We start from the raw sequence: 16,451 nt of genomic DNA on the forward strand, positions 1-16,451 counted from the left end.
CTCAAACTGCCTGATTGTTTGGGTTTTCTCTTTTTTCTCTATATTATTGTAGTATTTTTACTTTACAATATAACGCACATTGAGACAGCTGTTGTTGTGATATTTGGAGCTATATAGATAAAACTAAATAAAGGCTTAGAAGGTATGCCATTCTGGAGGACTTTCATCGCTTTCAGGATGTTTTCAGGACAATTTCAGGACCCTAGCTACTCATAGTCCATCAGAGAATGCACAATAATTTCATGTAATTAAGAGGGAAGCCACTGATTTTTCCTGGCTGCAAAGAAGTTGCGTCATATTTTTATTCTAGTGTGGCCGAGCTGTAATTGGAAACACTGAAGTAAACCCCTGGACCGTGTTTGTGGCTTCTGAGATTTCCTCTTGTAGTGTATTATCTGACAAATGCTTTGCTATAATATACAGTCCCTTCAAGAAGTTTGTACTTCAGTTCTGGTGAGTCAAATTCAGCAGTTAGTCTTTTATCTTTGTACTATTTTGCAGATATTTGCACAGTCTAAGTAATCCTTATCACGTTTGTTGATAACGGTGAACTCCATTCTAGCCGTTAGCAGCCAAAATGCTGACGCTTAGTCCTCAAAATACAGAATTCAAAACGAGTGGTTTCAGCCTGTGGTTTCAGAGAGTCTTCAGATAGTGCACGCTAACAGACACTTACTAAAGGACACACATATTAATCCCAGTTCTTTTATTCTTTCGGTGATGATACTTTCTGTGTCAGAAGTGTATGGTTGATTTGTTGTCTTGAGTACATAATATGCCCTTATATTTTCCGTGGATAAGTGAGGTTCGATTAAAGGCAGTCTTATTGTGGCATATTGTTAAAAATAAGTGAAGCAACAACAACAAAACTATGAATACAATAACTGTTGCTCAACTGTGGTTTCCAAGGACAAAGATGAAGTTTAGCAAGGCCGCCAATTATTTTCTCAACTGCTGTACCAGCATCAGGGCTGAACTTTAAACCTCAACTTCATTCTGGTTTCTTGGGTTTATGCTTTGAATCTTAGAGGTCGCGGAGTCCTGCTTATTCCAGTGTTACACAACACGTCAAAACTGTAAGCCTGGATTTCCACCGAATGCTATAATCTTTCCTGCGCATAGAGACTCTAGTACACGCAAGATGTGAATAAAAGTCAAGCGCTAAAGTTGCTTTTACAGCAGGAAAAGGAAAAGAAAGGGAAAAAGCCACAACGTAACACTACAGTACAAAATTAACCGTGGAAAGTCATTGTGCTTTCACTTATTAACTCTAAATTACCATGTCCAAGGAAGAGGAGAGCCAGAAGCATTTAATATCCTCCACAGTCTCTTTACTCTTTACAGCAGCGAGATTAAAACCACTTTACAGACTCAGTCATAGCGTGGGAGATGGTGAGGAATGTTTACGGCTTTTCAGCTTAATTCAGCGGGTATTTTCCATTAGGTGGGAAGCAGCAAATTGCTGTTTGATTACTTCTCGACATCATACGGATTAACGGGCCTCACAACTTTTAGGTGTGGCTGAGAGAGATGCCGACTTCTTTCATTGTCAGCAGTGTCAGGATGATGTCACTCTCAGCGGCAAAAACACCTGTTTTGGTGAAGTGAATTTGCTTCTCTATCTGTAAATTACAAAACTGTACAAAAAGAAATATTTAAAATGTATATCTGGCAAAACCACCTAAAGGGAAAAATCTTCCATTTTCTGGATGAGCAACCTTTTAAAAGGTGTTGTTTACACACACAAAAAATGTCAGAGGAAGGGTGTAGAATTGCAATATAAATAGGAGAACAGCAGTATTACTGTGTACAGTAAAATTACAGCACATAACAGTGAGGCTGATCCTTCTGAATGCATTGTGTTCATCTCGAGGTTCCTTTGTCCTTAATAGACCTCAGTAAAGACATAAAGTGTTATTCGTTATTGTTGACGGATGAACTCGGATGATCTTTTTATTTCAGGAAATTACCATCGCACACTCTGACATTCTTATTTAGGTTAGCACCTTTTGTCCATCAGGAATGCCAATGTTAAGAGACAGCGCTGGCTCAACTGCAAAAAGAAAATAAGTGAACATGATATCTTTTATTTCTCTCTGCTATGTGTGGAATGAAAGTCTGCCGACTCAAGAAGGGAGAGGTAATAAGCTGGAAACGTAGGAGGCAAGAGTCACATATTCTTGGGTCTTGTCTAATGAGGGAAGCATACTAAGTAAATATTCATACTCGCAGCAGCGACTGAGGGAGTAGCTGCACACGTACAGACATCAGGGAGACGCCTGAAAGAATCACACTCTTCTGCTGCTGAGCAGCTCCGGAGCAGCTGACTGTGCCGACTGTAACAGCGATGATTGGCTGGAGCGTGACTTTGATCCAAAAACACTTATTTTATACTTTTAATTGACACTTTTCCACTCGTTTAAATCCAGACACTTAAAAGTTATGTAGCAGATGTTTCTCTACAGTTAGTGTAGTGTTGCATGCAGCCGCTAGTTTTATTAAATTGAGTCCCTGCACATGAACCAGACTGTAAACAAACAAACAAAAAACCTTTTGCAGGTTGCTAAGTGCAGCACCTTAAATGAGGAGGCTGTTTAGCATTTACTGTATTTCAGACTGGAGCTCCCAGAGAAAACCTGGGAGCTCTTGGAGAACATGCGAACTCCACACAGTTGACTGGGTTTGAATCCAGGACTGTCTTGCTAATAGGCAAAGGTGTTAACCACTGAGCCACTCTGCTGCCATCCTGTTAATAAGGTTTAAGGTGAAGAGCACAATAAATAAGAGAACAGTGTAACAGTAAATAACTGTGACTCAGGACCTAATTACATGAATTGTGGATACATGACCTTTTATTTGTTCCACAACAAAGTTGTCCATCTCAAAGCACTAATTACTCAACTAATTTAATTTAATATGAGGCCACAGCACCATTAATGTCTAATCAATTACCTTTTATGGTAAATAATATTGAGCATACTTTCTCAGGTTTTACAGGTTTTATGGTATGAAATCGCTTTGGCTCAGTTTACAGGAAATCTTACTACTGTTACCGTAGTCTGTGGTGATGGAGTAAGACATACACACACACACAGGGGACATCTGGCATAATGTGGAGTCTATAGTGGCCACAACGACATCATCACCATGCAACCGGAGACTTCCCTCTGAGCACAGCTATACACAGAAGGAGCTCACACATGGCAAGATCTATATAAATGCAAATATATATAATATATAATATTGTGACAACTTCCCCTAAAAAATATTAATGGGCAGAGAAGACAGTGGATTCCTTTTCTCTCGTCAAATCTGAAAACGGAACCAGACCTTTTCCCAGAAGTTACTACAAAGGAATTTCAACACCGCTCCTGATCCATAAGCCCAGGCTTTCCCTCCATGCAAATACCATCACCATATATGGAAAGTGTGTGAGCAGCTCTGAGTCGGGATACAGGAAATGGCTGGGTTTGATTCAGTATCATAAGCGGCACTTTCTCCCTTCTATGCCATTTTTCCCCTTCTTCCACATCAGAGTCTGAAACAGTGAGTCCACCGTGTGTTAGGGCTAGGTTTCTCCTCTGCCCTCTGAGACAGATCTGGATAAAAGCCATCAGAATGAATTCCTCGCTTCTAAAATAAGAAGCAGCTAAAGCCATTGAACACTGTGCAGCAAAAGTCTGGAGAAATCACACAACTTTCATGGAAGCACATGGCTGAGGAATGCTCTGTGAAGCTGATCGCTAGCAGTACGAGTACAGAGAAAAGGTCTCGATACAGGACAACATCCTGTTTCGCATCATGAAAAACTGAAGGATATTTTAGCTAAAGCTGCTGTAATTAAATTCATCCTAAGAACAGCAGTACAAGACAAGCTAATACTGGTCACGTACTAAAGGAGACTGCAAGAAAGCATTTTAGTTGATATGACTTAAGACTTTTGGCCTGGATCAGACCGTTTAAAGCGAGACCCTACATCTGATAAGCCCTCAGATATTAGATTAGTTGTGCTGCCATCCCAAGTCAGAGCTTTGTTTAAATATATTGTTCCTAGCGCTGATTTCATGAAGTCTATTTTAAGAAATTACACACACGCAGCACTTAACTTACGACATCACATATTTGGGTCGATGACATAAAAACTAAATGGAGCCTGTGAGTTAGATCAGCCGGGCAACTCGAGCCGCACTGCATCACACACACGTAACACGACCCACTCTCCTCACGTCGCACAGCAAACACAACCTCCTAATTTGTTTATTTTTCTATTTAAGCAGCAAAATTTCCCATCTTTCCCTCTGACGTGTCGATGAATCGCTGCCTGCGGTTTCAGCCCCCTCCACAACCCCAGCCTCCACCTGCTGGTGCCTGGGAGATGTTTAGTCATTACTCCCCAGTTTAGATTTGGGGGTGTGATAAGATAAACTCTATCTGATGGTTACTTCAGGACTATCAGGACTGGTCAGTTGTGTAAATCAGACAAATGACATAAAACCAAGAACAAAGACCTAAATAATTACACAACGTAAACACACAAATTGAAAATAATGCTAGACAAATCCAAACAGATTTAAAAGATTGGCCCCTGCCAGTACTTCATTTCAGCACAGCGTGAACATGAGCTTTAACCTCCAGCCTTCAGCTTCCCTAAATAAGTTAGTTTTTTTTTTCATTGCTTACTGAAATTACATAAAGTTACTAAAGCTGTCTGGAAAACAGGTCCTCATTCTCATCTTTATCACCCTGGTTTCGCTCTTCCAAACAGAGCCATATGGTAGCCATTGCAGCAAAAGGCATGTCACTGTTTGCTGTTAACGATCTCAAGGAAGTCTGATCTCTCTGCAGGTGAGCTGTAAAGAATATTGCTTGCCCTGACCAAAAAGTAAACACAGGATATTTAGTCACTCTTTTCCTCTAGTACTACTTCAGCTAAGCTGCTACAATCACCGTCTCCTCAGTAACGCCAAAGCAAGTCAGGGAATCGCTCCAACACACATTTATGTTAGTGGGTTGATTTTGACCGATTTTCTTTTTCCCCCCTCTTGAACGCTTGTTGTGATCCAAAACATTTCAAACAGTGCTTAAGGGGTTACCACTCTCTAAGCTGAATTCCCACCTGGTCTCTGCTGCTTACGCTTGTACTTTGTGTGAGATTAGTCACTGCATGTAATTGGGCCAGATGCAGATGAAACCGCTGACTAAGATAGCTGGCATTTCCATGGTGGAGGAAAAAGATAAACAATGATGAGAGATGGAGGAGGAGCTCAGCAGAAGAAGCAAAGAGAGTGGAGTCAGAGGAGCAGTGACCCAGCCTGAGCTTCTCAGTGAGGGGATGCTCATTCAGGGCTAAGTAAGCTCTGTACACACACATGCAAACACACAGAAGCAATGCTGAAAACTACAGTTAAAAGCTGGAGTCTGATTAAAGAGTTCATTCACAGTTTAACACACAGAGGAGGTCTTCCTCTAAACTAAAGCAGTTAAAGATAAAACTGGTCTACAAATTAGTTTTTTGTTTGCACTGGGAAACACAGACAAGCCTCTTTTTTTTTTTTTTTAAACACAGTTTTCAGATAATAGATCAGATTTAAGTTGCACGTCAGGTTTTTGAGATACACATCACTGATGTTTACACACTTTAAAAAAAAAAAAAAAAAAAGCTTTTTCCCACCAAAATATTTTCATACATTTATTCTGAAAACTAACCAGAAGACAGTGGTCAAAAATGTTTGAGCTCTTGCCGGCTTGTACCACACATCCGTGTCTCTTTGCTTGGACCAGCAGTAGTTGCCCATCATGTATGGAAATTTTCCCTGATAACAGTTTTCCATCACTTGTATATCTCGATGAAATCATTCTCCATGATCATCGCTAACACCGCCCAGACAAGATGGAAGAAAGTCAAGACGGGAATGTAAAAAATGCATCTTCAGTGACATTCTGGCACGCATTAGCTGATATGCTTTCAGCATGTTATCCACAAGCTCAGCAATAGTCTTTGCTCCGTGACTGCCAAGGACAACCTGCACGAATGCTTCCCGTGCTGCTGATTCAGACAGGCTTCAGTTTACTTTCAAGCTCACTGTCGAGCATCACTTCACAGATATCAGGATCAACAAAAACACCTTCCTTCACATTTTTCATGACCATTATTACTTAAAAACAACAAACAAACAAAAGGGGACGTGCTAGATCCCAGTAGCGAAATGCTCGCTGACCAGTTTAACCTCCTAAAAATATATTTTTATAACTATGAAGGTAAAATTCAATCTTGCATCACTGCAAAACCGCATATTGTAGCACTGCAACAACATGCAGTCACATTTGGCTCGACACAAAAAAGGATGACGAAAGGAGGCAATCTGTCACAACACCTGCATACAGACCGAGAGGAAATATGACTTCTGATCATACTGAGAAATATATAGCCTCCAGACTCACATATTTAACACCAGCAGCAGACAGCGATCTTTAAATCACTTTAATGTCTTTGTCAAGCCAGGTATTTCCAGTAAAATGTAAATCAGAAATGTACTAAAAATAGCACAACTAAAAATTGTTACTGCAAATACTAAATATAAATATTAGGATACTAAAAATAGAGTCGTGCAGAGTGTGTAGGAACAGCTTCTTGTGAAAATAGGTGTATTGTACTGGGAATGACATGCTTTTCCATCTGACAGTCGTGGATCACAGACTGGATTTGAATGTTCCTCACCTGGAAAGGAGGAAAGGAAAACACCAGTTTCCACTCTACACCTGCTGAAACCAGCTGCTCCACATATTAGCAGCTCCATATTTTTGTCTGTAGAAGATTGTTGAGCAGAGACTGTGGGTTCTCTTGACATCTTTCCACTTCACAACTTCAAGGATGACAGCGGTCACTTGGATGTAACTGGGACACCATCATAAATAATGCAAACAAGAAGCCTGCCCTGAGTTTCCATGCTTAGACTTCTCACACTGTTGTTATGGATCTGAGCTTCTACAAAGGAATAATAAAAGGAATCTATTCTTCTGTGAGGATTTGGAAACATGAGCACCGACTGGCTGCGATGACGTTAATATGCTATGCCTGCAGGGCTGGGCTGAATGCTGCCCCTCCCATATAAAGAGGGTATAATGATCAAGAGTGAATGCATACTTTAAACATTAGTCTCCTAAATGGATGACAATAGCAATAAGGTTGCTAATAAAAACACAACATCAAAGACAATGTGGTTCAGGGTGGAAGTCTGCTGAAGAGGCATGTCACTAAGTGCTGCGTTTTCCTTTTTAAAGCAGTTTCAGTTAAACATAAACAAACTATCTGCAGTGGAAACCAATTCATAGCCATGCCGGTGCCACAATAGGGCCTCAAATCAGTGAAATCCAAACTACAGTCAAGCTAAACTGAGCACACAAAAATACATGTTAAAACCCATCCCAGCTTTCCGCGTTACCTTCTGCTCCAACTAATTATTCAAAGCTGTCTCCTCTTCTTAGAAGGTAAGAGTCAGTCTGGCATTGAGGGAAGAAACCTTAAAGTTGTTTGTTACGGTAATTTGCCAAAAATGGCTTTGTTTTTGATTACATAATAATAATAATAATAATAATAATAATAACGAATCCAGCGTTTCATAGTGCACCGTGAACAGAAAAATCCTTTAAGAAGCTACAGTTGCAACTGACATTATCAAACGACTGCCAGGAAAGAAGGAAATTAGTAAAGCCAAGGTCACTGAGATCAGTTCCAGATGAATCAGAGCAGTTGGATTTTAGAGGTACTGCTTCTGCTTTTTTGTGTCTATTAAAAATCTGAACTTGAAATAGACTTCAGCTGCTGGAAAACTTAAGTTGTAAAAAAAAAAACAAAAAAAAACTAAACCAACCAAACACAGCATTACCTTAATTAATTTACTGCAGCCCAAAACTGTACTTGATACAGTGTTGCAATAAAATGAGTAGCTGGACTGTTTGAAGCAACTCTGCATTAGGAAAAAATACGATTTAAAATAAATCAATCAATCATCCCTGTGCTTTCATGCTGAAATAAACACGATTTGTCTCCTACAGTTTCGTAAGTGTCATGCATGTAAATTATCAATGTGATTTTAATGATGCTGACTCCATAAAAGTGAACTCATGGAGAAGACAACTAATGACTCATAGGTTTAACTCAGGCTTGTTTAGTTCAGAAAGTTACTGCGCTGCTTCCCAGTTTATGATTAACAGAACGCTGGACTGCAGTGGTTCGTAATACCTGCTACGTTTGACTAAATTTTGCTGCTGACTGAAACAAGGTATAAGGAAGTCTGGACCCTAGTAAATTGCCTTTTCAAAATAAAACACTAAAAACTGCCATGACTGGGTTGTGTTTGGGGGGTTAGATTGATGCACGACTCATGAGAAATGACAGCTGATTGGTTTATGGTACGACAACAGAAAAGGATGTGCAGCAGGGCCAGAGGGACCGAGTAAATAACTTTTTCCTCTTGTGCCATTTCAATTTGAGGCAAAGCTTTGCAAGCTACTTTGCAACCCACCTTCAATCCAGTCCCACTGTTTCCTGCTGTATCCAACTTCCATTTCTGTTCTCATTGATGTTTTGTTTTTGTTTGTTTGTTTTTGCACAGGGTGGGGGTTCTTCTGCTTTTCCTCGTGTGATTAATGGACGGGAGCATCTCTGACCAGAGCAACTCCAACAAATGTAAATGACTGCACCCGGAAATGCTTCTTTCGATTATAACAGCCCTGACTGAACTAGTGTTTATAAATGATCATCAAGTTCAATACTATAGTGTTTGGACACTTAAGTCAGTGGATGATTCCACAGTGACTCAGGCCTGCCACAGGATATGTGCCAGAAAAGACAGCTAATTCAAACCAGCTAATTCTGACTTTGTTTCCAGTCAGTTTGTTTATGTCTTTTATAGAAAAGCTGACAAGCCTTGTATTAAAAGCTTGTACTAAGTTCTTGTTCCTCCTTGATCACTGTCTACAGCTGTGTGATTTTTTCCCATATATCTTAATCCACAAATAGAGAACTGGCTCCTTCTTATCCAGTGCACTTTTCCTATTAGCTGTTCAAATATGAATGAAAGATTATGACAGCGGACGAGAGGTGGGGTCGCCAGTCGATTGCAGGGCTAAGACATACCCACACCTACCGATCAAGCATTTCTTTGGACTGATAGGAAACCAAAGGAAGGTTACAAGGTCCCCTTTTAATTAACTGTGTGGGTTTCTTTCACTTTTTTTTCCAAATCAATCGATTAATAAATGCAGAAATTTCAGGTTGTGTCTGGTTTTGACTCACGTCCGTATTCCTTGTTGTTATTAGCTTAACTATTAGCCAGCAGCAACAAAAGCAAACTCACTAACAATAACTAATGTGTCAGAGGGAGTATCAAGCTTCTTGAAAAACACAAAAACACATCATATATTTTCATTTTCTGTGCCAGCACAGTTTCACTGTGAGCAAATCGGGCTGAACAGTAACAAACAAGCCAAATTTCCTACAGCAGCATCAAGACAAATGAAGGGTGGAGTTAAAGGCGATTCGGTGGCTGAGTGCTGGCTGGCATGGGATGATGGGAGGCTAAGAGCACTTGCATGAGGCTGACCTTGTTCCTGGTTTGCGATGAGGTAAGCCATACATGCAAATAGGCAGGTATAATAGGACACTGCTTCGTTCAGGGTAAAAGAACAAGGAGAATAAACAAACATCTAGCACGAAGCATGCCTACAGGATAATGCTGACACAGTAAGAGCATTTATAAGGAAGTTAATTTATCCTTTACTCTATGAACAGATTACCCGCAAAATGGAAGAGAGGCTGGTTGTGTTACTGAGCTGGAAAGAAGGATCTAAGCCAGATAAACTACAGCTTTTCCATTGGACACCAAAGACAACTGATACATGAGAAAGCCATTGCTTCCATTTGAAACTCAAACTGAAATAAACAGCTAAGCTTACAAGTTCAGAATTCATGACAAATGCCCTGTGAGGCTTATTGCACACAGCGCTGCAGCGAGCTAAATCCTTAGGCCTAACATTGTCAAAATGCTGATCGATGCAGGTGCAATTTGTTAGTTAAGTTAGTTAAGTTTGTTAATATGCTAACATCTGCTAAATAAAAAAGTCTTTAGTTAGAGCTGAATATCATTGTTTATAAAATGTATGATCCATCAGACACATTTGACCTAAAAGTAATTGAGAGATTTTTAAAAAGTCATCAAATTATTCCTGATATTTCAGTCTGGTATAAAGTGATTGGCCAGCCCAATGACACTGACCGACAAGCTCCACTGACATGAGCTAATAAAAATGCAATGATAATATGTGATGACTCAATAAAAATATTTCAGCTGTTTAATTACAAGTCACACTAAAAAGAGTTACTATTAATCTCAGAGAAACTGTGCCACTGAACGCTCGCTCTGGGGCATGACCTTTGGCGATCAGCTGAAGCAGCTGAATCCTCTCTGCATCACTGAAAGCACTGTGGCTGAGGACTGAAGCCGAACTACAGCAGAGCAGGCAGAGATTTAAGTGTTTTAAAAACAAGGCCAGAGCCAAATTGTGCAGTTACTGGGGAATTTCGGGTGAAGGGAACACAATAAATAAACACAGAGAGAAAAAAAAACACTGCTTAGCTGTCCCCACCTAACCACTTCCACTGAATCATGCTTCATAGTTACAAAAATACCCAATGTCCCATCACTATATCACTTACTATGAAGTCACGACTATTAAAATATGCTTCTTTTGTGACAGGTCACTCATCAAACCTTTTCTGTGGAAATAATTCTCAGCCTCCACTCGTGTTGTGTGGACGTCTGAAGGCCCTCTTTTTTTTCCTAAATCAAAACCAAAAGTCTCATCCTGCCTTTGTTGTGTGTCCTAAACATTTTTTATAGCATCCATACTGCAATAAAGAAATAAAGATTATTATAACAGCCAAGGTCCCAATGATCCAGCCACATTCTGTGCAGGAAGTCCAGCAATTTCATGTTTGGGAAATCATCTTCATTTGACTCCAACTTTAGCTTTAGTAAAGATATTTTGTCCAAATGAGAAGATGTAATAAAATATCATATCATCACAGAATGTGTTCATGACCAACAAATCCAAAGAAAGGGATAAAAAAAAGTCCATCTGATTGTAATCATTTATAATAATAAACAGTAGCAGTAATGGAAATGCTTAATTTCTTATCAAAAAAGAGAATCTGCAGTTGCAGAGTGAAGTAAAACCAGATTTGACACTTGGGCAAAATAGAAGAAAGCTCAAAAACTTTTTGGTAGTTGACAACTTGTGTTTACAATGTGTTTGACACATTTATAAGCAATTTATAAGCTTCTCGTGTCCTCACTGATTTACAGCAAGTGCAACAGTAGAATGAGTCAGCACTCATGGGGTCCATCAGGCCAAACAGCAAAGTGGGGAAAACTTGGCTTCGTAACAAAGACGTGTGGAACCGATTGAGGAGTGTGTGTGCACACTGCACTGCAGCGACAAGACTAACGAGTTCCCCAGGTCCACAGAATGGGTGTTCATCCTGTTTTCAGGGACAGGGCTTGAATTCCAGAGCAAGTCTCTAAAGCAGTGATGGGTTTGAAAATGGAGCACCAGCTCTGAGATGAAGTATGCACCTCCCTGCTGGAGAGACTAATGCAAACCAGCTGCTCTCATGCCGACTTGCTATTCAGCATCTGGCAGAGAAGGAACCACTGAGCGATGCTGGTGTCTGCTAATCTAGACAGATACAGTGACAGACTATTTTCTCTGCACGAACTGATACTCTTCTTAACCTCTTGTAAAAAGCTTTAGCAAGAGTGTGTGAGTGTCAACAATGTCTACAAAAGCTGAGTTAAATGCTGCATATGTTGTGCTGACTGGATATTATCTCAACCAAACCGACAGGTTTTAATGCATCACCTAGGAATCGAAGGTCTACCTGTTTTAAATGGACAAAGCATGTTTACAGTCTGAGGTACTGTACAGACACGTGGAAGAGGTTCCTAAGTTGAATGGTGGGTACGTTTTTCAGTTGCCTTTCAGGATATTTCTATATACAAGCCACAAAAAAATATTGCACCCCCCCTTCAGATCGTTAAGTGGAAATGTGCTAAAAGTCTGTATCAGCTGTTTTATTAAGAGGACAGGCTTGAGGAAATGTTTCCAAAATGCAAAACATACAATATCTCCCATAACTTCTCTTTAGGTGTGTTTTCTGCCGGCATGGCATTTAGAAACCAGGAAAAACCTGTCTCTCTATGATGCACCGATACAAAGTAAGGTACACACAGTACACACTCCACTCCACCTGACACATTGTCCTCCAAGGCTAACCGGTTTTCTAACAAAAGAGACTGAACCTAATTTATCAGTGCTTTCTGACTACTTTCACCACAAGCAGTAAAAACTATAAGTCTGCCTGAAACAGCCAAGGTTGCCGCTTCTTATCGTAGGATATGTTACACTCGTCAGGGATCAAAGATTAATAAAGCAGCGATTGTGGTTTAAAAGATTTTTCTGTTAAAAGCCTCCAGTGAAGCAATCTGTGAGCTATATTTATGGACATGTGAGTTATCAGTTCGAATTTCGTTAATATTACTTAAGAAAACGTTCAATTAATATTTAAAATAAACACGTTTAACACCCGAGACAACTTTTATAAGCAGACTAGAAGAAGGAACCGCTGCTCCGTGGCAAATATTTGGATTATGATGACTATATTAAACAAATAGTGCCCTACTATCTCAGCCAGTGTAAACACCGCTTACCATCCTCTGTCCTCACAACAGTCGCAGTCTTCGATGTCGTGTTCCCTGCGATCCAGTATCTGAGCGAACCTCGGGGAAGTTCACGCTGTTTAAAACAAGGTCTGACTTGTTTAACCTAAAGCCAAGCGACCAAATCCAAAATATGCACAAGTTATTCCCGGTAAACTCCAGACAGCATGGATGCGGCTCCTTAGCGGTGCCCTCCGTCCATTATTGTACAGTCAGATGTGAGTCCTCCACTGACAGAAGCACAGCAGTCCTCAGACAACGAGCCGGATGGTCAATTTACGGAGGAGCAGTGCCCAAACAGCCCGACTCTAAACACAACACGGGAAACTCGGTCCAATCAAAGCGCGAGTGTTGTTAAATATTCATTAGCTCCTGGAGGGAGGGCAACTGGGCATGCGCAAGTTTGTCGTTCCCTAACAACAGACTCAAACATAAGAGGACGACTAATAAACATGAGCTGTCTTCAAAGAGAGAGCCAACAGCAAGGCAGATGGCACTATGATCCAGCGCAGGGGCGTAGCTTATAATGTCAGTGGGGTCTTAGCTCTTAGGAAAAGTGGCAAAGGAAAACTCATACAGGCTAAAGGTCGTGCTTTCAGATTACAGTACTCACTGAATGTTATAATACACTATTTCACGATCATTTCTACAAGTCTGCAGCTAGTAGAGACCTTATTCTAAACATTTTATATCCTGCATAGATGCAACAGGGTCTTGTGTGTGTGTGTGTGTGTGTGTGTGTTCCTGTCTAGCTATCTTTGTGAGGACCGAAATCTGCATTCTACTATACTTGTGAGAACCAACAGGACCTTTGTCTGTGTCCTCACAGGTTTGAAGGCCTTTTTGAGGCTCAAAATGTGGTTTTAGGGTCAGGGTTATAATTAGGTTGTGGTTAGGGTTAGGGTAAGGGGCTGGGGAAACCATTATGTCAATGAAGGTCCTCACTAAGATAGCTGAACGGGGTTGTGTGTGAGTGTGTGTGTGTGTGTGTGTGTGTGTGTGTGTGTGTGTGTGTGTGTGTGTGTGTGTGTGTGTTTTAACCCATTACAATAGATCTGGATTACCTACATGACCAAAGTATTGCTGCAGAGCAAATCTATAAATGACCTCAAAACTGAAATACTTAACTACACTGAATAACCTGACAAGTGTCTAAACATCATGTTATGTACAGAGATTTGTAATGTAACACCATGAAACATGCAGAAGCTGGTATAAGTTAAAGAGCAACATTAAAACACTCTTTCTCTGTGTATTGCATGTGAAATAATAGTTTGAACTTCACACACAAATTTGGGGATGTCGGTTACACCATCTTCATAATGTTTGGATGCATGAGACTGTAAACTAAGAGATACAAACACTTTAACATTATGTAAAGAGCACAACTTACGGATTTCAACATATGAAGTTTTCATTTATTAAAAATCTTATCAGTGTTTGACTCAAATTACCAAATACAAATGATAGTATAAACCAGGTGATAAGAACATCTTTGAATCTTAGTTATTTTAACGGGACAGTAATATTAATTATTAAACCTAATCATGAGTAATTGCTTAACATGCTGATGAAGAAAAATACTGTCAGCTTTATTCAGCAGCTTTTAAGATCCACTACCAAATTAGGTATAGAGTCAGTGTGTAAGCCAGTAATTTAAAACATAGTTACAAAGACATGGTGTCACAGTCTAACAGCATGATGCAGAAAGGACCTCTAATCTATTGATTTGCATTTATGACAGCATATAAATCCTTTTCAAAAAGCATGAAGGGGAAGAGATGGATCAAAAGTCCAAAATGACAAGAGTTTTAAGCTTGCTGGTTTTCACTAAATAAAGGATTCCATTTTGACATTTTAATGGGGCAGTGTGTCCTGGGAAATACAAGTTTCAGTCTGCGTTCAATCTAGTAAATACAAAACATAAAAAAAAATACTTAGTAATCAGTCTAAATGACATAAACAGTAACATTAACTTATTTTTAGACACTCATTTCCACTTCTGCCTGTTTACCCTTTTTTTTTTTTAAATTTGGTTGCTCCCAAATTTAGTTCTGTTTTATCAGCAGACAAATAAAAATGCAGCTCAAAGGCCTTTTAGAAAATCCCTGTTAAGATTTTTGGGTGGTACTGGTATCCAGTTCTCACAACCAGTCTCCAGTCAGACTGAGGCTTGCCTTGGAATAATGTTGGGCGGTCAGGCAAGCCTCTGGGTGTAACCAGTGTAGCAGGGTGCCTCTGTATGCATAGACATATACTGTGTGTGTGTGTTTGTGTGTGTTTATTTAAATGGAACAAAATAAATAAATAAATAAGAGATAAATGATTACAAAACGAAAAAGAAAAAAAGTTTTCTACCATCTCTGATTCTTGTGATGCATTAAAAGATGAGTCACATTATGATTTGAGTCAGTCTTGGTGTTTTATCACCACCGTGTGGTCACTTAGGGAGATGGCAGCAATTATTACAGAAACAGAACAAACTCAAAACCTTTTTATTCTCAGGAGCTTACAATTAATTACTGTTTGTAGTAGTAGTAAAAGTAGTAGTAGTAGTTGTTGTTGGTGTGTGTGTGTGTGTGCGTGTGTGCGCGCGCTTCTTTCTGGTTTTATTTTTATAGAACTGCATGGTTGTTTTTTGATGTTTTTATCTTTTACAGTAAGCACACTTTTAGTTTACATGTAGTAAAAAGTGCTATAGAATTAAAACTGTCACTGACATAATGAAAAAGCTAAAAAATTAAAGATATTGATATATATTTAATCATTAAAAGGACTGAATGTTGGTGTTTATTGGTATTAAAGTGATTTTCATTTTTATGTTCATCTCTTTAATGGCTTTTGCCCGCATTGTGTCTTTGTCCTGTCTCCCTAGCCACACCCACACCCGATGCTGATCCTGGTTTTGCTGGAGGTTTCTTCCCGTTAAAAGGGAGTTTTTCCGTCCCACTGTTCCCAGGTGCTTTTTGGGGTTTTCTGTCAATTATTGTAGGGTCTTTACCATACAATATGATACATCTTGAGTTGACTGTTGCTGTGATTTGGCACTGCATAATTAAATCTGAATTTGAAATTTGAAACTAATTTAGTTTTAATATAAAATGAATATAACATTAAAAAAAACTGTGGACAAATGAGCTATTTGGCGTATTTATTAAAGTGTGAAAACCCAATTCATTGTGAACAGTTTCATGGCTTCATCACCTGTAGTTGTGGGTTTTTAATTACGAAATCACACTTATTTCAACGAGAAAACATTTCTGGATCTTATTCAATGTACAGCTCTTTTTTTGTTTTGCTTTTTGAGTTTAAAGACATTTAGTTTGGGAAGTGGTAGTATACAATACAGTACAAAACAATAACTTCTTTATTAATAATCTAAATGACATAATAAAAGTGCTATGAATGCATTTCTGTTATTCCCACGAAGCTTTGAGTATCATGCTAAATAAAGTTAAGCAGTTGCGTTGAAAAAAACAAAAACAAAGAGGAAAAACTAGGGCACGGTCGGTCGCCTAAGTTCTCTCTGTGTCTCATGGGAGTTGTAGTCCATAAGTGGTGCACTTGATGAACGCAAAATAATTGTTGTTTAAAACTTTAACATGACAGGTTTATACGTGTTTACTATCGCACACAGTAGCAAATATCCATTTAGCAGAGGATAAAGCCAGA

The 16,451-nt window shown here is 39.4% G+C and overlaps 1 protein-coding gene across 2 annotated transcripts in view; it reads right to left on the minus strand.

The window, feature by feature from the left end:
• The window catches only part of myo1ea (myosin IEa), a 51,256-nt gene extending 38,090 nt beyond the window's left edge, over nt 1-13,166 (minus strand). The window contains exon 1 of one of the 2 annotated variants that reach the window (XM_084933512.1): nt 12,771-13,166. In XM_084933512.1, coding sequence (XP_084789638.1) covers nt 12,771-12,773 — 3 coding nt within the window. In that variant the 5' untranslated portion in view covers nt 12,774-13,166. The remainder of the gene's footprint in view (nt 1-12,770) is intronic. The other variant, XM_084933522.1, reaches the window with a different exon arrangement.
• Nucleotides 13,167-16,451: the final 3,285 nt, after the last annotated feature.

This window comes from Perissodus microlepis, chromosome 1 (genome assembly GCF_051167445.1).
Source record: "Perissodus microlepis isolate ML-2025 ecotype Zambia chromosome 1, ASM5116744v1, whole genome shotgun sequence".
Taxonomy (NCBI): Eukaryota; Metazoa; Chordata; class Actinopteri; order Cichliformes; family Cichlidae; genus Perissodus; species Perissodus microlepis.